Source organism: Ambystoma mexicanum, chromosome 3p (assembly GCF_040938575.1).
Source record: "Ambystoma mexicanum isolate Mex_15411 chromosome 3p, UKY_AmexF1_1, whole genome shotgun sequence".
Lineage (NCBI taxonomy): Eukaryota > Metazoa > Chordata > Amphibia > Caudata > Ambystomatidae > Ambystoma > Ambystoma mexicanum.
In genome coordinates, this window is record NC_090925.1 from 1,039,434,179 (window position 1) to 1,039,459,944 (window position 25,766).

The following is a 25,766-nucleotide window of genomic DNA, read 5'->3' on the forward strand; positions in this document are numbered from 1 at the left end:
GAGCTCCCCTGGAATAGGAGCCAAATGGCAGTTCAGTTACTTATTAGTGAGCAAAAAGGACAGAAGTAGAATAGATCACATACTTTCTAGGCAGTGCAAATAGTTTGTTCACCAGAGGAGTTCAATTCAAGTCAATAGGCCAGGCCAAAGTCAATGGGCTAGTGTTCTGGATAGGAAAGAGCAGCTCGGTATCAAACAGTAAAGTCTTTGCAAAAGTTCTCAGAAGTAGTTTAGATGAAAAAGGATCATTTTTCGGGTCACAAGCTGATTAGGCCTGCAAGTTGGGAAAGTTTCACAAACTTTCACCGCAAGAGTAGCGTTCTCTCAATCGGGTTGGCACAGTACCTTTGTATGAAGAAACAAATGTTGCTGAAGTCGTGGTTCCTGGTAGGTCCTACAGATCTCGATGTTCCTGAGCCTCAGTCCTGGGGACAAGAGGGAGGACCTCGGGACTCCTGAACTGCACAGGATCGTTGAAGAAAGCAAACAAGATGGAGTCACTTCAGTTCCAGTAGCTGTAGATTCAAGAACACAAACTGGTGTCCCTCTCCCTGGTTAATCCTAACCAGCCTTGAGAATGGTATCCATGTGTCTTATGAGTTGATTGGTCTCACAAACTCAAAGGAAGAAGCTGCCCTTGAAGGAGCTTCTCTGTCGAATGGAGTTTGGCAATTCGTACCTGTAGCAGGGCTTGACCGTGCAAACCAACGGTCCAAGAGTTGCAGCAGCCGTCCTCTTCCAGCTCGTCTTCTGTTCTTTCGTTCCAGTGGTCGACTCTGCTTTCCAGTCCAAGAGACTCTTCTTTTAAGCAGTTTTCTCACTTTCATTCCAGCCTAGCTGTCACTGATCCAGCCGGGTGGCTGTCCTTGCCAGTCAGCCAGCCAGCCAATCGCGCCAGAGTGCATTTGGTCCTGATGCCCGCCAAAGGCACACGAACAAAGGGACTAAACCTGGTTTGGCGCGGAGACAAACACTAGAAGGACCTTTCCAAAAAGAAACGTCGAAAAAAGACCAGGACCTTTTTAATCAAAGGGGCTTAAAGCGCCATCTTGAAAAACGTGGCTCCTGTGATTTTTAGCTACCGGTGTTCGCGGTCGGGAAAAAATCGTGGTACTTCTAAAACCACCGCCACCAGCCTTTTCAATAGAAAAGGGTAGCATTTGACTGCTACATGAGTATTTAGAGAAAGGGGATGCTATGTAACCCCTCCAGCACTCAATTGTAAGGTGGTGTGTGCTGGGTCTATGAATTTGGAAAGACTAGTAAAGTCAATTTCACTTTACATTCTCTGGGAAACAGTAGTTTATCCCAAAGAAGGTATTTAATCCTTTGGGAAGTCTAAATAGACATCCCTGTGTCACTGCACTGAAGGTGCTGTGTAACACACATGATAAGGTGATGCCTATGGAGTTATCTAAAACTCCATAATAAAAGAACATAAATGTAAACCGCACATCAAAATACATGGAGTGGGGAAAAAAGGCGCTCACTTTCCAGGTAAAAAAAATCATCAAAATCCAGCAATGGTGCTGGGGGGGGGGGTCTCTAAGGTGAAGGGAATTAGCACTTTTATGAGAATTCTCCCTAACAAGGCCCTTTAGTAGAAAATTCATGTGCAGCCCCTCCACCATTCGAGAGATAATTGTGGTAGGTCAGAATCGGGAATCTGACACTTGGCATGTTATTCTTTCAACAAAACTGCCTACCCTTTGGCTATACCTGTGGACTCTAAACCCAATTTTATAATTAGAAACCGAATAAAAGGTTGCTCGTCGGGAAGCCTCAACATAAATATAGTCCACCCTATGGAAATCCTTTCCTAACCTACTTGCTTTCCCTAGCTCTAGAAAGGAAAAACCACAAAAACAATGAAGGGGTTGGTTGATCTCCGCCCCCTCCCCCCCCCCAAAACGAAAGTTTATGGAGGGAGGCAGGGAGGCACACCATAAACTTTCAGGACACGTAAGTGATAATTGCCAGCTTGAAAAACTTTGAATTGGCCAGGACAAAGAAAGTTCACACGCTCGTTAGACATTCATCTGTGCTCCAGGCTGGGACATTAGAAGTCCTGGGACACTAGCCTGTGAAGGGGCAATAAAATCTTCAATGAAGCTGAGAAACCCCCACCATGCTGAAGGACAGTTGGCCGCAGTTGAAGTTAAAGAACATTAAAATGACCCAACAAAGGAACTGCCATTTGTTCACAAAGACTGTTTCAGGAATAAACTTTAAAGACTGTTTATCTCTACCACAGGACTTTGGAAACATGTAAATATTTCACTGTTAAGAAGTAATTGTATGGCCTTTCTTTTAAGACGTCATAGGCAGTGCTCCAGATAAGATTTTGAGGTGGGAGTATTTTACGCATGCATTTTCAAATTGGAGAGTAAATGCAATTTCAAGAGAGTAAAAATGAGTGTTCTCCCCTGCAAGAGAGTAAAAGTATCCACCACATACTTTCGAACAGTATATTTTAAAGCACAATATGCAGAGAGGTGATGGATGTGTTTTTTGAAAGGAACAGCTTTAAAGTTTTACTGCGTTTCTTCAAGTACATTTTTCTAAACAAACACAGTAAATTTTGACACCGCCAGTTTCAGGGAAAGGCTTCCCTCATCTCTCTGCCTAACAAAATGCAAGTGCGCACATCCAGGAGCGCACCCAGTCTAAAATTTAGGTGGGGGCTAACCCTTCAAATGTTGGGAGAGGCACTAACATCGGAGACGATGGAGGAGTGGCAAACTTACTGTCTCTGTAATTCCACAGCCGAGCGATAATTGTGCGCAGTGGCGCTCCAGGCTTAGGGACAGGCACCAGCGCCTGATGCGCTCGTTCCACAAGGAAGTGAGCTGAGAAGTCAGCTTCCTCAAACAATGTCTTAAGCAGACCCTCACCAAATTGCAACATGGGCCCATTCACTGGTGCCCCCCGGAACTCCCACAATATGAATATTATTCCAGCGAGAACGCAACTCCAAATCCTTGCAGTTCGATCGAACAGCTGTAAGCTCCTTTGTGACCCCTTTCAGTAGCTGATCATGAGAGGACTGTATCATCAAGGTGCCCCATCCTCGTCTCAGTCCCTGTAATGCGCCCACTCTCCTTACTCATTCTAGTCTTCAAGGAGCTTATATTGCCAACAATATTTTTCAGTTTAGTGTTAACAGAACCAACTCCAGACTGCATGGCTGCCATAAGGGGCTCCATCCCCGCAGGCGCCGCCATTGCACATGCCGGGCAATCTCTGCAGCAGATGCAGTAGGCACCTCCCTGCAATTAGTGCTAGCAAAGGAATCCATCAGCCCACGTTTCTTGGCAGCCCCCTTTGTCATTCTCCAACACGCAATGTACTCTGGTAATGACAGCACCCCACCAGGTATTCCAGCAGCTAGGATGTCGAGGCGCACCCAGTAGGCCAGAATCTGCACCACACCACGCAACTCCAGCCAGGCACCCTTTATCCCTGTCGGATCCAGTTCACAATCCACTACCTGTACGTACAGCCAAGCGCTGCACCGCCAGGAGCAGTGTATCAAACCCATAATATAAAGATTACAGTCTTCCCCACTTCATCCACAAGGGTAATGTTCAGCTCTGCAAAAGGGTAGCAATTCCTGTTCAAGTGGCGTGCCAGGAGCAATTCAGCTACATATATGGGCAGAGATCAAAACCTCTCAATAATAACCACTGCAGGCCTGGGCTCAAAATAAGTAATTTAGCCAAAACGCTGTACCTCCAGCCTCACCCCAGGGCACCTCCAATCATGTGGCAAATCACTGGCCAAGATCACACCTGCATGGCCTCTCGCTCCCACAGGCTTAAGATCCCATCACCTGAGCCCGGAGCAGTCTGCAGCGTACCGGGCCGCTCGAGCACTGATAATGACTGGTGCTCCTTGCCGACAGCCTCCCAATGGGGTGCAGCATAGGATCTCCTTGGGGAACGAAGAAGGCACGCCCCCTCCGTAGCAAGCCCACTCCACACTCTGGCCTTAGCACTGCAGTCTTTTTGTCACAAAATTAGCAAGCCAATGCAGGATTTATGGGCAACAGGATGTCATCGAGAAGAGTGTCTCACATTAGGCAGCCATCAGTTGCTTCTCGGCAGAGCCCCTCTGTCGCCACCCCGCCCCCTCAGAAGTGGTACTTTTGTTGTCAACCTTACCTATTCTTTCCTGGAAGGAAGTCATTCAGGAATCCCCATTGGTGCTGTTATTTTCTTTGTGGAACTGGGAAGGAGAATCTTCATCAAGAAAAGAAGGAACTGTTACCAGTGGATTTCTATTTGTGTGAACTTTCATTTCTTTGAAACTTTTCAAGACTTTGTTTAAGACTTCTTTTCCTTGGAGGGAATTGACTTTGGGACATTCCTGGGGGAGCAAGACCCATCCAGGATTATCTGTAGTCCTCCAAGACACTGGTTGTTTGACCTTTTTATTTTGTTATGTTGCTTTGAATGTTTACGTTGTAAGTGAGGGTTAGTTTTGTGAATATTAGGAGGTTTCCCTTAGATCCTAGACTAGGTAGGGAATCCACTGATAGAGTAGGTTTAGTTAGGGTTTATTTTATAATTTTGTGTAAAATAAAATGTTGAATCTTGAGATGACTAAACACAGTCATGAGTTTCACATTACTGACCTCTCACACTATGTGCTGACCAGTGTTTTTTATACATTGGAACAACACAGGGGACAGAAAAAGAACAGGTAAACCATTAGGGAAGAACGCCAACCTCCAAAACGCCAGATCAGGAGAGTGGCATGCGCAGAAACAAACTGCCACTGAGAGGGATGCTCCATTTTACTAGAACAAACCCACACAGAAGGCTGAAGAAGAGACCAAAGAATGCAATGGGGCCTTTAAGAATCAACAACCTCGCAAGCTCCTGGAATCCAGAACTCTGGTGGACCATGACCTATGCCTACCCAACTAAGCCTGATCTGCAAAGAAGGCTTGAACTCATGAGAGATTTCTGGAAAAAATAAAATCACACTTGAGCTCTTACCGAGTCTATCATGTTCGTGTTTGAACATACGCAACTCGGCACAAACTGCTACTGGACTTATGCTATGGTGAGGTGAGGAGGAACTGCCATGGCGATGGGGGCAGCTATATCTGGTTGGTGCCATGTGCCTATACGGAACTTGTGCACAGATCATTCTCAAAAGGCAATTGTGCTGTAGCTTCTGTTTGAAGGGAGTAAACCGTTCAGGGACACCTTGGAAAGGAAAGTCCACCCACAAGCTGTTTAAGGTGGATGTGCACGCTGAGAAGGAAGAGCAGCTGTTCTGTCAAGTTAAAGTCCTCAGAAATACAAAGTCCAGCATAAGTTCCAGATTTGTGTTTAAGTCAAGATTTTAATACAACCATAGATAAACAAGGCCTCCGCCGAAACCACAGAAGTTCTGACAACCAAACTTGGCCGGTGGGGGGCAGGCTCAAACAGTTTTTCAGGCCCTGGAAAAAATGGGCTTCAGATGCCTGGACCAACAGGATGGTAATTGAATGTTCAAGGTGACCACTACCCATTCAGAGATCATGTTATGACGAAATGACTGCTCCTCTGCAGGAGTACAGGGACAAGTAGTGACTAAAGCACCTACTCAGTCCCACACTACTACTATACCAGCAGTGATCCCAATCAAAAAGGTGAAACGAGGTACAGCTTAAATATTATACACCTCTTTGGGTAATGCAGGCCAAGGGCAGGCTATACTCTCCAGAAGGGCGGTGAGCTAGCAAAGAATAAACTTAAACAGCAGTAGTACTGTGGTACCAAATGCCCAATTATTCTATAAAAATACAAAACTTTAAACTAAAAATACAGACACCTTATTAAAACTGTAATGACCCACCTGGTAAGAGTAAACACTGAGAATGCAGATTTTGCTTTAAAGTGGCACTCTGGGTTTGAAGGCTGGAGCAGACCGGCAATAATTTGAGCCGCAAATGTTCACGTTTGTTGAAGAGATATTTAAAAAGGAAGAGTGAGGGGTTGTCTATGCCACTTGCATGGTGTGAGGTTGTCTATGCCACTTGCACGGTTTGAGGTTGTATATGCCACTTGCATGGTGTGATGTTTAATATGCCACTCACACGGTGTGATGTTTTATATGCCACTCGCAGGGTGTGAGGTTGTATATGCCACTCGCAGGCTCAGACTGGCCTGTTTGGAAATGCCCTAAGTGCTGGGTAATCTAGTATGGTCCCTTTTCTTTTGGCCAGAACGGGCCAATTTCACAAGTTACTCCACTCGCTTGAACCCATGTTAGTAATCAAATAACCTTTTTAAATGCATTATTTCCAACGTATTTGATCGGTCTGTTCTGAAAAGTAAAAAATTGTAATGTGATTGTAAGCCACTTTTTTATTGGCGCCTGGACCGATTTCGTGTCCAGTTGGACCTTGGTCACCTGGGCCCTTTAAGGCCGGCAAGAGTGACGGGACCATTTCAAATTCCTCTTACTCTTGTTCTTGGGTCTCAAACTCCTAAGCCGAGCTTCGAGGCGCTTTCTGGCGTAGTGATTAAGCATTGAGTTGGAAAGCTGGACAAACGGGTCCAACTCATGTTGCTGTTTAACAAGCACCAACGGCACATGGCAAAGAGAAGCTTGGGACAGCAGGCGGTGTCTTGCTCAGTGTAGCCTTGTGTATTTTGCATGCATTAGCAACGTGTATGTGAAACATGTTGGGCAATATGGTAATGGCTGAAGAGAAGCTCAAGAGCAGGGGAGTCGGGTGAGCTCTCCAAAAAGGTGATGGCAAGCATTGAGAGAACCCCTGAATGCTGGGACTTGGTGACAAAATTGCGATTTTTGCTAGTAAATACGACGGAAAGACAAGATAGTATTAAAGGCACATGGTTACAAGATTTGCACAGTAGAATAAAATACCATCAGCTCTTGGGGTCCTACACACTGCAGGGATTTCATATAGATTTGTGTTCAAGTCTTTTCACCACAGGTGTTCAAAAAGGTTTTGTGTGCCAACTAAGAACAAGAATTATAGTGCAGGAACTAAAGGGTCCCCGCTTCGACAAGACACCTTTTAGTTCCCGCACTATAATTCTATGTAGTGTATTCTTATCCATTTGAAAATGTTTAATAACGCACCTCTGTGTACTGCTCTATTTTGCTGGCATTTCGTGTTTGTTTTAACCAACTATGTTTTTGTGGGTAATAATGCCAACTAACTGTGTGTGATGTTATGCAATTTGTAAAGGCACTCGATTGAAAATGTATTCTTTTGGCAAAACTCCTGCGGCTGAACCTACCACATCTCTTCCAGTCTGTCACAAATGTGATGCAACCTTTTTCGTGTGCAACCAGTGCTATCGTGTGTGTGTGTATGGGGGGGGGACTAGGGTGAGTGGGGGGGGGGCTGGAGGGAGATTTTGCTGTCTCCGCATTAGTTTTACTCCAAGGCGGAGATGGCATCTAAATAGCTACTTGGTGACTTTGAAACACACATGTTTGGATTCTACCACCTGCTGGATTCTACCACCTGCTTCCTTATTTGACCTACAAATGTGTGATCTGGACCATTCCTTCCTTTAACACCCCATAGAGAGTACTTAAAACAGACTGCAGCGCAATACATTGGCCTATTTTGTTCAGCCTGAAAACCTCTAGATGCATTCACATTGTCCTGTTTGGCTATTCCTCTCCGCCATGCATAGAGTGGAGTTGTCATGGTTTGAATGTCTCTCTGACATTACTCAACGACCAGGCATGTATTCAAGTGAGATCCATACAATAGGGCTGAACAACTTCCAACCCTGGGTGAGCTCACTCTCACTCCCCTCAACGGGTTTCAATTCATTCTCATTAGTAATTTGTATTTCTTCATTAAGTAATCCACCATTTCTGTTGTAATATTTCCAATATTTCAATTGTTTATTTATTCCTAACCAATCAGTGTTTCAAAATTATTGCCAATGCATTTCGGACATGGAATAGCTGTCGCGTACGAAGAGCAGGAGAGTAAAGAGGATACGCGCTAGATAAGGATACCGGCAACAGAGGTGAATATATACTCTGGGGACGAAAAGCCAAACAGTGTTGATAGCCCTGATGATGGACGGATGTCCGAAATGCATTGGCAATAATTTTGATGAATTGAAACCCGTTGAGGGGAGTGAGAGTGAGCTCACCCAGGGTTGGAAGTTGTTCAGCCCTATTGTATGGATATTGTTTCAGAGCCTAGTGCCTAGGCTCAAGGGTGAGCCCCCGCAATTGACTTCAGAAAAGTGAATAAGTAGAAACAAAGCAGTGCCCACCCCATTTCTTAAATGTATTCAAGTGAGACCCACCTGCCAGGAGTTTTACATCTTCCCACGATACCCTTGTAGCTGACCTGTAAAATGCCTTTCGCGTGCTTGGATTAGGCCAGCAGTGCAGGTGGACTTCTCCATTGGCTGACTTTTCTAAAATGCTATAGTTTTGAGCCCCTCTGTAACTTGCCTGTAACCCACTGAAGTAGAAATTAATTTCATACTGCAGTGCCATCTACTGGCAGAAAGAGCACTTTTTAAAATAATTACATTGACAATCCTGCGTAAACGGTACGCATTTAAAAGTGAAATGTGGCGTACTGGCAAGAATTCAATGCGTAAAAAAAGCCCAGTAAGCCCCTTATCTGGAGGGCTGGTCATAGGTTTCATTGCTGCATAGGGAACAGAAGTAACAAAATATTGCAGATTACCAGAAAAGTATACATGTCCTAAATGTAAATTTTTATACTTGCATACCTTATGATCAACCCCACATACGTATAAAGTTATGGAATTTTAGGCCGAACTTTTCATGCCTAGAAATGCTCAAAAAGTAGTAACCGTCCAAAATAATGTCTCACAGATTGCAGGATTGGACGGCTGTCCTGTACATAAAATGTGTGACCGGATTATGCAATATATTAAGGTGCCACCATTGTGCAAAAATGTAATTACTGAAATGACAGATTTTTGGCAAAAAGGTCTGTGGAAAGTATTTTTCCATCATAAAATAACTCCTAAACTGGGTGCAACCCAGGGGAGACAACCAACATTGATTGTCCAATCCAGTTGTTTCAAGGTGTGCTTAGCTAAGCCGGCCCGGCAATATAGTCAATGATGTCACTATGCTCTATATAAAGGGTCCCTGACAGGATTCCAGGCACGCTCTCTTCATGATTTCCTGTGCAGCGTCCTGTTCCCGTTTCCTTCTTCTTGCACTGATCCAGATTCCAGATCCAACTACCAGGCCAAGCATTGCTGACCCTTCCAGCAAGGCCTCAATTCTAAAATACCAATACTTAAAGGGAGAAGCGGTGGTATTTTTGTGGGAAGCCGCCTGACACCAGCCTGGCTTGCGGCCCACCGATTACTGCCCAATAACTGCATCCAGAGGTACATGTGCCATCCGGTGACCAGAACTATCCTTTGGTATCCAGTCCCTGCCCCACTGATTTTGTCCGGCTGTCCTTTGTTAGACCAGAACGCTGACTGTCCCAAAATCCTATCTAAAGTGGACTGCGACTATCAATAGGAACCATAGAAAACCATAGTATACCTTGCCTTGTCCTTAGTTCCCCTCTCTAACTCATCCTATCCTTACAAGGGAAATTGGACAAAAAGGCCAAGGGAGCCCAGCGCTTGCAACGTAATTCTAAGGCGGCTGTGCGGTTGCGGTCAATTGTTAGTGTGTGAATGCCTTGCCCAGCATCCACAGTGTAAGCAAATTAGAACAAGTATAACAATCGAACTGCGCCACACACACAATTTCTGCCACAAAGTACAGGTGTACAGTTATTTATATAAATTATATATATATATTTATAGGATGATTAGAACAAGTAGAACAATCCATGCCATGAACATTCTGTTCATGGCATGGCAGACATTTTTTGTGTTGCGCAGTTCGATTATTATACTTGTTTTTCTAATCATCCTATTCTTACCCTGATAACGTGTGATACCATCAGAATTATTTGTGAAACCCTGCCTTTGATTTCTAGTGCTAGCACCATCTCTTTAGTAATTTTGCCTTGTGTAAATCCTAAACCCTTAGTCCTATTTTGAGTAATCCGGCTGGTTCCGCCAGGGTTGGGTGCTGAGGTACTAGGGTTGAACTCGCTAATCAACCCTGGAGCTTACTGTGTCCCTCTTTGGTAGCGTAGCCTGAATGCTCTAGTGTAGAGTAAAACTATTCTTCTCAAAACTGATTTCCTCCTTTTTCACTGCGCCATTTTACTCCAAACACACCTTTCTAGATCTTGCATACCTCATCCAATTTACCAGCTAGAGACTTAATTTCACTTCCATATTGTACCTGTGATCCATTGCTATCACCCATCAAATCAGTGTATTTCACCCGTTTTTATTAAAAACCGTTTGAGTAAATTTCAGGCAGGAATTGCAAAGTTTCCAACGTGCCATTTTGATGCAACTGTTTGAAATCTTCCACTCATTTTTCGAACTGTTTGTGCTTGCTAATCCATTGCTTGTGATTGTTTGTACCTTTACATTGTTGCTTTAGTGAGGAATTCTATTTGCTTCAAGATTTTCACACACATTCATTATTTAATTGTCCATTTCCGAGTGTCATTTTACAACATTGCAGAGGTTTGAAATCTGTTTTTCTCTTATTTGCGGGGGGAAGGTCAGATTTCAAGTCTTTCCTATTTGTCATTCCTGATTACCTGCTGCTTCCGTTTATCCACTCAGAATTGATTTGTGGGTTGAGGGAACATTGCCGGGGGAAATTCTAACTTAAGTGCTATCTTTCCTAAAATCAAAAAGTGCCCCTATTTCCTTGTGTTTTGTAGATGTGTCAATAGAAGGTTAAACTAAGTGCATTGCTCACATTCCTAGTATCACCTCATTGATGATTGCTGCCCCATATTAAAACATTTATGATTTCATTTGAATTTTAAAATATTGTATTTTACCAACCAGCCTGGTTCATGGTCCATTGTGATCCGGGGTATATGAAAAAGGGGTGTGATATGAGTGGTGTACCATCTCAATATTGAATGTAACATAAAAATATAAGCATTTCAATCGTGAGCTGCATAGTAGGCCGAAACCAAGGTGTGTCTCGCTTGATTTGAAATCCTTAACAAATTTGCCCCCCCAATTTCCCAACTCCCTTCACCCATGACTCCCTTCCCGGGCAGTTACCCCATTGATACTGACATTCGTTTACAATACAGATAATTGTACTTTAATTGTCCCGCCTTTCGCCAAACAATGAAACGATACATAAAAATAGGTGGACTATCTCAATTAGCGGAAGTGACTCTCCCTAATGTAGTACAGGTAGAGCGTGACGTGTAAGTGAGGAATAGTGGAGATTACTTCAGGGCAGTTCGTCCGGTTCTGCCTCCTGGGCCAAGGGACGTACATCCTCCACCCCTGTGATTTGTCGCCGGACAACTGTCCATTGTTCCACTAGTTCAGGCTGGCCAGATCCGATGGACACAGGCCCATGTCCTGAGGGGATGACGCATGTCTTTCATTACTGTGCATGTGTCAATTATGAGTTTTGCCTTCAGTCAACAAGGTGAAGGCAAACATAATCTAAAGTTGACTAGAAAAAGAACCTACAGGCATGAGGAGGTCGATATCACAGGGCTGGTAATGTTCTTTGCTGAAGTGCAAATGGGGCAGTGGCTCACCATCCCGCATTAGAACCCCCCCCCCCACTTCCTTATTTCCCTCAGTGTAAACGCTTTTATAATTATTTTCTTAAAATTTGAGTCTCAAATTGAGCAATCAGGTCATGACTTGATAGATCATGGGACCTCTTGCCCCCAGCTACATATTTTGATATTGGCTTTCAGAATTCTCCTGAATCACTTCCCCACAGCCTCTTCTATTTTGTCCCACCTTTCTCTGGAGCGTTTATCAGCATTTAACAGATCCGTGAATGTAGAATTGTTTTTTTTTTATCCAGAAGTGTAGCTATTTTGATCAATTGAAAATGTCCTCTGCATTTCCCAGCATAAGATTAAAGTGTCATTGGACATAAAATAAGTACAACTTTTTGCAGATTATGAGTAGAAAACGTTGCTTCTCCAAACTCTAATAAGGACTGCAAAAGCCAACAGATTGGACTTGTTTACTGGAATGTTAAAGTACAACCAGTGGGTTGCAAGGAAGGAGCACAAGGGCAACATGGGGTTTCTAGAAGAGAGGAGATACAATCCTTCAAGGGAGGACCGCAGAGAAAAAGGAGGAGGATAAGATTGAGGGAGGTAATTGGTAAAAGGTGAAGAAATACTAGGAGAGATGGAAAAGGTTTTACTGGAGAGAGGCTAGGGCAACCGGTGGGTAGCATTAGCTTTGTTAGCATTTGGAGAGGAGACGCACCAGAGTTCATAGATAGAGATGTAAGCTCTGTCCAATACAGTGTTTTTCTTTTCATTGTGCTGCTTGTACTGTTACTATGCAACAGCATATGTTCAAGAATGTAACGCATTCAAGGGTTCACAATTGCTGGATAGGGCATACAAGAGCATGGGTAGCTTGACGACAACTACCAGGAGCTACAGTTGGCTCCCCAAGCCAACTGGTGCCACACAAATGACATTGACTTTATGTCTGTGAATTTGTATTAGCAAACCTCTAGAAGACATTTAAAGCACGAGTGGCTATCCACAAAGTTATCGGGCCTCAGATTTGGAAGTTCTCTTAGTTGCATACTTTGTATTGGTGTCCCATTCTGCAGCGGCAAAGTGAGTGAGCAAGATCGCATCACAGATAAAAAGGTGGCAGTAGAGTGAAAGATGTTGTGGCAGTAAAAAGAGTAACCGAACAATACAATTAGACATAGTGACAGAGCTATGGTGTAGCGGCAAAGATTGGTACAATCTAAATGAAAGGTGGCAGCAAGACAGAAGAACTGACAAAGTAAAAAATAAAATGGAATTCAATTGAAAGAACTTAAAAAGTGAAGACATTGTGTAAAGTAACATGGCCAAAGAGTACAAGACGGAGCAGCAGAGCCATAGAGGGGTAGGGCATGTGCATGTTAAGGAGCATGCCAAAGTTTGAGGGGTGTGGGGGGAAGCAAGTTCTGCCATCTTTCTGGCACTTTTCTCATTAGACTCCTGGGCCACAATGAGTAAATACTGGTCAGAGGAAAATCCTGTCGCACAAGAGCTACTTCTAGCTCCTGCTCCATGAATTCCAATTTCTATGCCCACGTTAATGGGGCTTAGTAACACACACACGTAGCATGGTACAACTTGGGCCTGCCTGCCGCGGCACCCCAAACTAGCCAGAAGTAAATGCTTATCTATGCAAAATTAAAGTTGGGCCTTCATATCGAATTTTGGCATGCAATCCTCTACCTTCCTTCCTTTCCCTTAACCCATATGGCAGGGCCACACAACCAAAGCAGCAGTATCTAGCAACACCTTAAATGGCACGTGCCCACCAAACTAAACTCATTTATACTCCATCTGCCCCTCACAAAACCCGAAACAACCCAGACATGTTTAAGCCTCATCGGATGTCATTAGTGAGAAGAAGTTTGGAATCTCTTTGCACACACAGTCTGGGCATAGCTGAACCATGCCTGGGCCTACCTTGTCTCACTTGATGGCTTTGAAAGAACTGAAGAAGTTGGAAGGTTTTGTATGATTCTTAATCACTCGCATTGTTCCGGGCAATAAAGGGAGTGGGCACCACCTTGTTTAGCAAAAAATCATCTTAACTATATATTTGATTCAACATATTACATGGTGCAAATAGAGTGAACAGTTGTGCACAATGGGTATAGAAATACAGGCGGGCTGTGGACTTCAGGGTTCTAAATTAAGATTCCATGAGCAGGAGCTAAATCTAACTCCTTGGTGTCATACATCACCCAGTAGGCTGCAGCTAACGCTGGGGAACCAGGAGTGCGTCCATGCACACCATAACTCTAAACTTCCACATGTGTCGCAACTTTAACTGTCCTTATAAAATATGATCGATTATGTTTAAATGTGTACGAGATATGTCCCAATTCCTCTTTATTAGCATTCTCAAGTACTCAAAGTAAATGTCACATATGCATGTTTGTTAAGCACCACTTGGCTTGTGAAGCCAAATGTAGCTCCTTGAAGTTGATGGTTTCAAGCTAACATGGCTCTCCTAGACTAGAAGCAGGAGCTAAATAGCTCCCAACAATTTAGAACCCTGCACTTAAACACAGATTTGTATGCACCCGGATAGTAGAATCTACATCAATTAATTTGTTCTGCAATTAAATACTTCAAAACATTGAAGCCCTAATATTTCTTTAATGTAGTCTCATCTTAACATCGTGTTGTTATGCAGACGATTGGCCCATGCATTTCAGACGCAATGGTGGTACTTCATCTGGGCAACGTCTAGGTAAAAGATGCATCTGGACACCACTTGGGTGTTGAAACAAAATCAATCAGAAAAAAGCAAGGAAAACAAACAGTCTCCAAGGTAAAGGAGTCTTGAAGTCAAGTGTGGATACACCTGGTGGGCAACAGAAATTCAGAATCTAATCTGAGCTGCCCTGCAGACTATAGTATTTCAGCCTGTCCTGCTTGTGCTGACGTGCCAAATGTATGCTACCACGGTTTTGTCTGTCTGCCCCTTTGTGGTTGTGACCAAGGCCTGATCAGTTTATGGTAGTCTAAAAAGTTATGATCTTGAAGATTCCCAGAAAAATCTTTTTTTTAAAAAAATGTTTTCATTGATTCTACACCATCCCGTCGTGAATGTGTAAATAAACCATGACCCAGTATGAAGTGCTATATTAAACCAACCGCATTGAGAAAGAGGTTTATCAGAATAAAATGAGCTTTGGCCGTTAATTTTCCCTATACTGCAATTTCTTTATCTACCATCTTTTGCTTTACTTCAGTAAAATAAAACTTAATCTGTGCGCATTAATGGTCAACTGTAACCGTGATTAGGATGAGCTAGGCTGCCTTTCTCAGTCTATACATGTATTTATCTATGGTCCAGTGTGGATATACGCAGAATGAGACCAATCATGCCCAGGAAGTGAGGTCGTAATTCGGGTTTATCCTATGATATCACCCACTGTGAGCCCAAAGATCCGTGAAAAGGCTGTATCTTCCCAACAAGGTGGTTCCCTTGCCTCCCCGCTCCTCAGTTGACAACGTTTTCTTTGTTTTTGTTTCTTAGCAAAGTCGAGTCGAAAGCTGACTTTTCTCTACTTGGCCAACGATGTCATCCAGAACAGTAAACGGAAAGGTCCAGAGTTCACACGAGAATTTGAAATGGTTCTGGTGGATGCAGTGTCCCATGTTTCCAGGTATGCAATTGGTTACACCCACTCCACAGGTGTTTTGTGATTGTTGAAGCGATTCTCAGATCACAATTTTCGTTAATTGTGCACATGTGTTTGGGACTAAAACCCTATTTGAAAGCATGAATTCCCTCCACATCCTTTAATTTCATAGAGTTCTTCGAATGATTGCCATTTTGGATGTTGGTTCTGCTTCACATTCAGACATTGCCTCTAAGGTTTGGTTGCTAGGAGTTTTTATCTCTGCAGAAAAGAAACACTTTGTCCTTTGTTGTGGCACCTAACGATTTAAATAAATGAAACCAAAAGAATCCTATAACCAGTCAAACCCTACTTGTTATCCTGTTGAACGACTAGTTCCTTTAGCAGTTTGCACATCGGGGAGCGCGGTCTCATATACATGTAGCAATTTACCATGTGTGAATACGTAATAGCCCTAACCTGCTCGGATTATCATTAGCAGCAACATACATTGGTAGGCTGAAGCACTTTAAAATTGATTTTTCTTCCCCTAGATGATGGGGACCCCCTGGTTTAGGTAGGCTTTTCCTGCCAATTAACACATGATCATGGTACATTAACCCTTATTGTTGCCATTTCGATGGTTCAAGCCGCTCTGGCTACTTGCCCATGAAAGTTAAAAACCACAAGATGTGTCCATTGGCATGTAGTGGGGGAAGTCACTGATTGCTTATTTTAGGGCTAATTTACTCTTTGAGGGCAGCGTTTTTGTCCTCGCCTGAAAGAATTGCCATGTGGATAATGCATACTAAGGTGGCATACAGTTTACCAGACTCTGTAACTGCCGTCCTGCAGTTAGGGTGCCGTAAAAGAGACGCTGTCAGTCCGTTGATGGGGGAGGGGGATTACTGGCACGCCCTCCTGTGGGCATCCACCCAGCCCCCCATCTGTATTCCTCAGATTCCCTTTTACCAGAAGTATCTGCCTAGAAATGTTTGTCTGCTAACTACACAGCCCAGTGTTCTCATATAGATACGTTGTGGAGGAGCTGCCTGTTTTGATAAGGGCTTTCAGCAGTATTTGTTATGTTTATGTGCAGCTTTGCTTACCCCTGCATGAGGTGCAACCTTTATACTTCAGATGTAATAAAATGTTGCCGAAAGCCGTTTGAGACCCAGAGACAACTGTGTGCTAATGGTATAAAATCTTCCTTAGTTATAATTGTTGCTTATTTGCTTGCTCTGGTAATTTGGAGAAAAACATTGGAGGTTAGGTACTCCTTTGTGTTGTGGTGATGAAACTATAGTGTCCCTCGCATGTTTAACATTTGTGAATTTTGAAAGACTAGATGGAGAAAATCTTTATATGCATTTACTTGAACCTGTTCTGATTTTATACCATGAGTTAAACTCATTCTATACAATAAGGGTGTAACTGCCCTGCAACCAAAAAATCATTCTTTCAGGCCTATTTAAAATGCAGTAATTGCATTGTACATTCAGCCTACCAATATCAGTTTGTGATGGATGATTTGAAAGTGCAGATGAGCAGGATACGACACTTGCTCTGGACCTTTTTAATCACTTTCATTCCACTATCTCCTCACCTGAAATTCTTGGTGCAGCCGTGGGAACTGCTGTTGGTTCAGGAGATGGCTGTATTCAGGGTTGAAGGTGCCATAGGTATGTCGGCTGTTAGGCAGAAACCTGTGCAGTTCCCTTGGGGAACACTGCAAAAGATTTAAGACTACAGGTATAGCAGTAAACCCACTTGGTAGCAGTCTGCACCACCCAGATTTACCTGGTAGCCGTGGCTGAGCAGTCAGACTTCCCTCAAGAAGAGTTAGGCAGTATGCAAAGTATACACAATATGTACTCAGACACAATAGCACAAGCAAACACTGACCAGAGCTTGGTTTCAAAAGTATATAGTTATTTATTTATAAAACACACATAAGTTGAAATCACTCTAGCAAAATATAGTAAAAACACTTCAAACACAGTTATAATGAAAGCAGTTCCAACCCTTACTCCTATCTAGACAACTCTAAGTTAACACCACATAATTAAAACAGAGGTGAGCGCTTAACGTTAGATGACACTCTAGTAGGTTCAAGAAAGGGGTAAAAAGAAACAGGAATGGGTTAAACACACCACTCTAAGGTCCAGAACACTTGCAATAGACTCAAAGAAACACAAAGTCTCAGGTGAGCAAAAGTCACTAGGCAGGGCCCACTCTTAGAGTAGCCGGAGCGAAAATGTGCCCAAGATCACACTGTTGTTAAGGATTCAAAGTCTTGCAAAGAGTTAGAAAGAGTTTAGAGTGGCTTAAAAAGTTTAGCCAGGGTGTCCCAGGCACTCCCAGGTTCGAAAGCCGGGGGCTAAATCTACCCCGTACAGTCGGTAGCAAGGGAAGCCAGGCGGAACACGGTACCTTAAGCGGAAAGGATCCTCCAGCGGTGGCAGTTGTTCCAGGCAGTGGCAGCAAGGCTCGACGTCGGTCAGGGGAGAAGAAGTTCTCGCTGAAGAGCAGAAGAAGAAGGTCGTTGCACTGCCCGGGAAGAAACCAGCCGCGGAGTCCTCCGGTTAAAGGGTTGTACCGACTTTCGTGGTTGGGGTAAAAGTGGTGGGGTTCCGGTTGCCGGGGTGCTTGGCACTGGCAAGGCGGCCACGAGATACCTCGAGAAGCGAAAAGAAGGCGAAAACTGGTTGTCCCCACCAGTCAAGGGAAGGAGCCACTCCGTTAAGAGTTCTCCTCGGTCGTCGGGAAAAGTGGTGAGACGGTTCAGCAGGGCTCCACCGGGTGGTGTCGTCGAAGCAGGTCGGCTCAGCTCTTCCCTCGTCGGATTCTTGGTCCTGTGGCGACTTCTGAAGTTCCAGTCCCCAAAGCCCTGCTTTTATGCAGCAAACCCCCATTCACCCAGCCTAGCTGTCACTCAAACATGCTAAGTGGTGAGCCGGCCGGCTCACCACTTGGGCCAATCAGGACGGAGTGCGACTTGAGTTACCAAGGTAACTCAGTCCAGGGTGCCTAAATCCCCCTCCACCCCTCCTAAGTACCCCAGACAGAGTGGCACCACTTTGGAGGGCTTCTGTGGAGAAGCCCGCCAAAAGTGGAACAAAGGGCTCCACTTTGGGTCAGAGTTACAGAGGCGAACACCAACGCCATTTTAGAATCAAGTTTTGGCAAAAACTCCCAACCGGAGTTATAAAAATAAATATATAAACCGGCGGTATGTTTAAGGCTACCGTAAATAATTAATTAAATGTGTTAGCCTAAAACAATGGGAAATCCCATAGGGAAATATTCGCGGTCGAATATAAAAAGTAGTTTCCACTGCCACCAGCCAAAACTCGATCAGGGGGGACGGAGACGTGCCCCCTCGACTAACAGACCCTGGGGCAATCGAATTGCCCCAGCCAGTACGTCCACAATATGATGGTTTGTACTGGTTCTGTTCAGGATTCAAGACTAGCAAAGTCTTTGGTGACTTTACATGCCCTGGGAGACAGTAGTCCGTCCCAGGGTATGGAGTCTATGTTGGGGAGTCCCTAGGACACCCCTGGGTCACGGCACAGAGGGTGCTGTGTAACCCACATCACAAAAATACATGAGGCCCTATGGAGTAAAAGACCCCATAGCCCATTCAACACAAGGTTTAACCAAGAAAACACACTTCAACATGTCCAAGAGTGAGGGTAAAAGAGTCCCACTCTTGGCAGGAGAAAAAAAGAAACCCCAGAAATCCAGCAAAGCTGCTGGGGGACTCACTAGGTAGGGAAATTCAGCCTAAACAGAGAATTCTCCCTAACATCGGCATGCTTTGCATTATGTTCTTCAAAGCTCCTGGATTGGATACTATCTTGAAGGAATGGACGCTGGCATATGTGGTGGCTTGGTTATTATAATTGTCAAAATTTAGCTTGGCTGTGGGAATAGTATTGTGGAGGATTGTTGATGGGCTTGTCAGCAGGTGGCTGTGTGGGTATGTCGATGGGGGGGGGGGGGGTTATGTTGAGGTATGAGGAACTTTTTGGTGGCGGTGCAAGAACCTACAGATAAGTGGCATGCTATGCACTTTTGCTCCCTTTAAAATAGGCAACCACTATAAGAAATTCACACATTAGAGCCCCCTTTTCACCCACAGAGATCCACAACTATGTATGGATCAGGGAGTCCCAAAACAAGGAGCTCGGCTCCACTATTGTGCTCACTATTGAATCATTTTACTCTGAAGTTTAAAAAAATAGGGAGAAAATAATTAATTCGAATGGATTGTGTCCTCCCACGTATTCCTCATCTTATGATGATCGTTATCCCAAGCAGCTGAAGCTGGGATAACGATTATCATAAAATGAGGAATACGTGGGAGGAACATCCAATCGAAAGAACGTTACAGTTGGTAAGTAACTTGTTCATCTTGATGACTGGCTGATAGCAGGTGAAAACCCCGAAATTTGCAAGCAAAATACGCAGAGAACAAACAATAAACCTCCTGTTCCAATTGGGATTCTCAGTCAACAAGTAAAAATAGTCTCATTCCAAGCAAAACAAAACAGTTCTTAGGAGCTCTCATAAAGACAGAAGAGGGTCTAGTCTTTCAGTCAAACGAAAGAGTGCAAAAATACCCCTGCAAATACCTCGGTATCTAGCCGGTCGCCAAATAACCATACGCAAAGCAATGTGCTTGCCCGGAATGATGGCTTCATGCATTTACCTGGTTTCGCATGCACAGCTGCGCATGCACCCAATGCAAGAGTGGTTAGCGAAACAGTGGTCTCAAGCGGCCAATGGGACGATCTAGTGTTTGGTTTGCTAACCCTACTTCAGGCGCTATGCTGGTGGACAAAGGAAAACCTGTTAAATGGAAAACCTTTTGACAACCCTGCAGTGCAAGCAATTGTCACAACAGACTCCTCACTCACCGGGTGGGGAGCCCATTACCTTCACCACACAGTGCATGGCCTGTGGACACTCATCACAGACCAAAATCACATAAACCTGTTGGAGCTGCTAGCAGTGTTCAAAGCCCTTCAAGCTTTCCAAGTGCACCTGTCAGGTCAGACAGTACAAGTCCCCAGGGACAGCAGCACTGACATGTTTTACATTAACAAGCACGGGGGCACACACTCTCCAAGTCTGTCCAGGCTAGCACAACAAATTTGGAAGTGGGCACTCAAGCGGGGCATGTTTCTAACATCGCAACATGTTCCAGTCGAACTCCATTCTCTGGCATACTCATTAAGCAGAGATCCTCTACCCGAAGAGCATGAGTGGCGGCTTGACAGAAACCCCTTAAACTAAATCTTCTCCCTATGGCGATACCCCCCCTTTAGATTTGTTCGCAACAAGCCAAAACACAGAATGCCCAGACTTCGCATCCAGGTTTCCCCAACACAGATTTAATGGGAACGCCCTGTGGATGAACTGGTCAGGGAAATGTGCCTACACTCCCTCCTCCTCCCCCCGCCCCTCCCTCCAACACAGCTACTGAGCAGGTTGGTGAAAAAAAATGCACCCGGAACAAGTGACACTAATCCTAGTTGCTCCCGTGTGGGCGAGACAACCTCGGTTTCCCCATTTGCGCAAACTGGCGATGTGCAATCCAATCAAACTCCTGTGCCCCTACAACATGCTCTCGCAGCACAGGCGGACGACGTTCCACCAACACCCTCATTCTAGAAGCTTGGCTCCAGAAGTCATAGAATTTGGCCATTTAAAACTACCTCAAAGGTGTGAAAATACTCAAGGAGGCACGCAAACCAAAGACCAGACACTGTTATTTTAACAGATGGAAAAGATGTGTAACATGGTGCCAGTCAAAAAAATGTAACCCCTATTGAATGTGCTCCATCACACATTCTTCATGACATGCTCCACTTATTAGTCTCTGGGTTAGTATTTAACTCCAAGGTTCACCTAGCGGCTCTATCCTCGTACGCTACTTCTAAAAGCAAGGTGTCCTGGTGGAAGTCCTTGTCATTAAAGCATTCATGGAAGGAGTAAAAAGACTTGACGCTCCCATTTCAAACCCGGCTCCAGGGTGGGACCTAAATGTGGTACTTGCAAAGGTCACAGGTACCCCCTTTGAAACTATGCACAAATCCAGCCTTAAACACCTTGCATATAAAATGGCTTTCTGGTCGCTATCCCCTCCATAAGAAGAGTCAGTGAATGACCAGCTTTGTCAGTGCAAGACCCTTTCTTTGTTATCCACACAAGTTGGTACTAACACACCCTAGGTTTTCAACTAAGTTCATATCCAAGTTCCTTGTCAACCAGCCCATTGAACGACCAGCTTTCTTTTAAAACCCTTTAAAACATATCTGAGAAAAAACTCCATACACTAGATGTAAGGAGGGCGGTTCTTTTCTATGTAAACAAAACCACTGCGGAAAACAGACCAACTGTTTATCTCCATTGCACTGGCAGGGAAAGTGATCACGTTTAAAAAAAAAAATAATAAAATAATGGCATCTCGAGATTGATTGTCAAATGCATACAACTCTGCTACTCTCTATCGAACAAGACACCAAGAGCTCACTCTACTAGGGGTCCAGAAGCTACTCAGGCATTTATTGCAAACATCCCACTGGATTCCATTTGTAAAGCAGCAACATGGAACGCCATAAATACTTTTACTCAGCACTACATTGACACACATTCTAATGCAGATTCGCAGTTGGGACAAGTAGTGCTTAAACATCTATTTGCCGCTGTACCTTCTCACAACCCACCAACCTGTCCAGACACTGCTCACTAATCTATGCATCATACACATGAAAGGGGATCACCCCAAAAGTGGTACAGCTAATGAGCGGGTCTCAGGTTCGTAGCGCTATATAAATGCCAAATTATTATTAAATATTCACACAACAGAGTTTCAAAAGCTGTAAAAACTAAATTTAGAAAGCTATAGTTGGAATTCGCATGGTATCCAATACGGGATATCCTAATTATTCTTACTTAAAGCAACCCAAGGTAGCCATGAGAAGCATAGAGCAATGTAATGTCACACTGGAAACATCTTTTTTTCACAGGTTTTTCTCACTCATTTTTATTTCGCAAAAGTGAGTATATTTAACAAATACATGAATTCATTGCTTTTGAACAAATGCATGAAAATAACAAAAAACCAAAAAACAATTTCATTTTATAAATGTGCTGGTTTAAATGAAGACCAAAAAAAGTTATATGAAAAAAAGAGAAAAAAGAAAGGGAACTATTCAGTTCCATTAAACAAAATATAAATACATTAGTACATGTCTGCCAACAAAAGTGAGTTCCAACAAGAAGAGAGACCACTTTTACGTTTCGGCGGGCCACCTGTAAGGCCACTGATGTTAAAGAGCCGCCTTCCTCGGGGCAGAGTAAGTAGTGAAATTCCCTGCAGGGAAGCAGACAAAACAATCCATCACACAATGAATTATGTACATAAAAACACACTGTGACTTGCTGCATACTTCTCAAATGCAAATCCTGGGTTGCCAAGTGTTCATAGCCATTATTAATTTAGGCAAAGCTTATTAGTTTAGTGGACTACTCATTAAAGCTACCTAGAAGGGGAACCTTACCCAAAATAAATGTGGGGGGAATCCTTCAAAGGCAGGGGGTCAAGACGTCAATTAGACCTCGGTATAGAGCGTGGGCAGCAGTGACTGGAGAAAATCACTAAAGTCAAAAAGAGTATAAAAATATACATTAGTGAATCTAAAGTTTGCAAGGTCTACAACAAATGTGTAGTGGCAACATAGAGAGGGGAAAGGAAGAAATACCTGAGTGTAAGGGAGTGTGGTGTACTCCTTTCCAAACACAGCAAATGTCTTGAATTAATCAAACCCATTAATCGTCACCATCTTCACAAGAAAGGGTGGATGCCACAAGTTGTTAGTGGAAATAACAGAGGGATCCGATTGATAATGCGGGAACAAATACCTGCCAGCAAAGACAGAAAAAAGAAAAAAAAGAAAGGCAGGAAGAATCCTGTTATCCGTTTCAAAATGGAGAAAATGCACTGAAGAATGTGCATCTAAACCATGTTTAAAAATTCACAGACCCTTTTCTAAAATGTCATGCACAGTATATAAAAGTGGATGAAGATATACTGCAAAACTATTTGAAATCAAGAATGTGTGGCAAGTATAGATGCGTGAGCTTGAATGGTGACAAGATTAATTGAAATACACCAAAAGAGCAAAGAACTAATCTGCAGGGGCAAGTGTACTTAACGGTCTCCTAGGAGTCGTCGGAGCGATGCTCAAACTGATGTGATCAATGCCGGTGCCAGCAAAGGTCCGACAGCGGAGGGTGTGTTGCAGGCATGCCCTGATGTATTCCGGCCGACGTGGTGACGTAGAGACCGTCAGCCGCGTTCCTAGCGGAAATCCTCACTCAGCTGTAGCGCATAGCTGTGAGGCTGACGCACCTCCCTCTGGATTGGTTCGCGAAGCGAATCCAATCCCAGGCGGGCCATCGGGGACACACCCTGTGGGAGGGGGAGTGTCCGAAATCTGAACCTTTCAGTCGCACGAAACGGGGACACCAAGAGCTCACTCTACTAGGGGTCCAGGAGCTACTCAGGCATTTATTGCAAACATCCCACTGGATTCCATTTGTAAAGCAGCAACATGGAGCTCCATAAATACTTTTACTCAGCACTACATTGACACACATTCTAATGCAGATTCGAAGTTGGGACAAGTAGTGCTTAAACCTCTATTTGCCGCTGTACCTTCTCACAACCCACCAACCTCTCCAGACACTGCTCACTAATCTATGCATAGCATGCTATCTAAGCATATCCACAAGCCTCAGAAGGGATACCTCACTCACCGTAATCGTATTTCTGATACTTGTATCCGCTGAGCTTCAGATGTGCCCACCCTTACTCCCCTTTGGAGTAGTAGGTGCATATATGTTTTTCTGGCTTCATCTACTCATCTGCTTTATTACATCTGTACTCGCGCTACACTTCCTGCTACCTCATGTCAGAAACAAAACAATCTGAGGCACCTTGACGCGTGGAGGACCATTGGTACAGTGAATGTCACACTAGGTATAGTATAACTGGCACACCCTATCGACGTCCCCTTTTTGAGTTTCAAAAACGAATACCCTGCTACTACCACTAGATGCCGCCTATACATAGCCTGTGAATCTAACTGGATACAAGCAACAGAAATTCGATTACGATGAGTAATATATATATTGGGTCTCCTTTCCTCATTCCTTCATTACACAGGTAGTCGCCTCAAAACATTTAAGGAAATAATACACTGAGAACATTAAAAAAAGGAAAACTCATTAGCCATTTAAACAGATTAAGTCTCGAGACCCTCTTTTTAATTCTGCATGGGGATCCAAGGCCGTGCTGTGCTGCCTTGTTACGAGGGATATCTGATAGGTCATGACCGCCATTGTTGAAATATTCCTCAAAGTCCCACGGCTCTGGTCCTCTGCTCGGGATTGAGGTTTATCTGGATATGAATCCATCCATGCAGTGTACACTGAACACCTGATTCCACCACCCAATTGCTGAAAGACTAGAAGGCTCTTTCAATTCATTATTACCCTGAAGGCAATTGCTAGTAAAATACCCCCCCCTGCACCTCTTTGAAATCTGGGTGTACACTACCATAGATTACTACTGAGCTGGTGTAGGGGACATATATGTTATAGAAGCACATGTTCCAGGTCCATGTTGATTTCCAAAATGGGGGTAAACTTTATAATCTAAATAACATTTGCATAAAATCTCCTGTTCTCCCCGGCATGACCAACAAAGTGTACTTGGTGTGGGATGTCACAGCTTGGTTAATTGTGATGAGTAAAATATGCCCTATTGTATACAGTATAGAGGGAGGGTTTGGGTGATGGTGGCCTCACTTGAGGTTTTCCTAATCTTTTTCCATCTGTCCAGCCATAAAGATTCTTGGTGGATTCTGCAGTCTCAGACCACTGTCTTTATACTTTATTAGGGTGTGGTTGTGCTAGAATAGACAGTTTTGTATATTGTGCCGATGGATATGGGGGGATAGCTTTCGGCCATAGGGAAGTTCCAAGTACCTCAATGTCATCCTTACAGACACATTTTGCTAGCTGGAGGTGCCTTAGAAATTCCCTCTCTGAGAGGCTGTAAATATATTGCAGTGCCCTGAACTGGTTAATGCTGATCGCGGACCATGTCTGGTCCCAATATATAGTATACCTCGGCTCAGGAAGGCCAGAAGATACTTTAACATTGTCGTTAAAACCATATTGGTTGAGATCTGGTTCATCTTCAGCTTCTTCTCTTCATTGCAAGCTGACCAACCACGCAGGGTGTTTTGAATAACGTTTAATTTCTGTGATGATGATTTTGCCTTTAAAAGGGGGATATCCCTGGTTCAAAACAGATGAACTAGGTGCTTTTTTTTTTTCTAAATATTTTTATTTTTCAATATACATCACTTCAATTCAACAGTAATTCGTTTAACTTCCCAGCAACCCCTCCTTCTCTCCCTGAAGTGGGTATTGCCTCTTTCTCCGTT

At 43.9% G+C, this 25,766-nt stretch overlaps 1 protein-coding gene across 6 annotated transcripts in view; it reads left to right on the forward strand.

Moving 5' to 3' along the window:
• The window catches only part of RPRD1B (regulation of nuclear pre-mRNA domain containing 1B), a 395,744-nt gene that overhangs the window by 90,440 nt on the left and 279,538 nt on the right, over positions 1-25,766 (forward strand). For all 6 annotated transcript variants that reach the window (XM_069652393.1, XM_069652391.1, XM_069652390.1 and 3 more), the window contains exon 2: positions 15,153-15,282. In XM_069652393.1, coding sequence (XP_069508494.1) covers positions 15,153-15,282 — 130 coding nt within the window. The remainder of the gene's footprint in view (positions 1-15,152; positions 15,283-25,766) is intronic.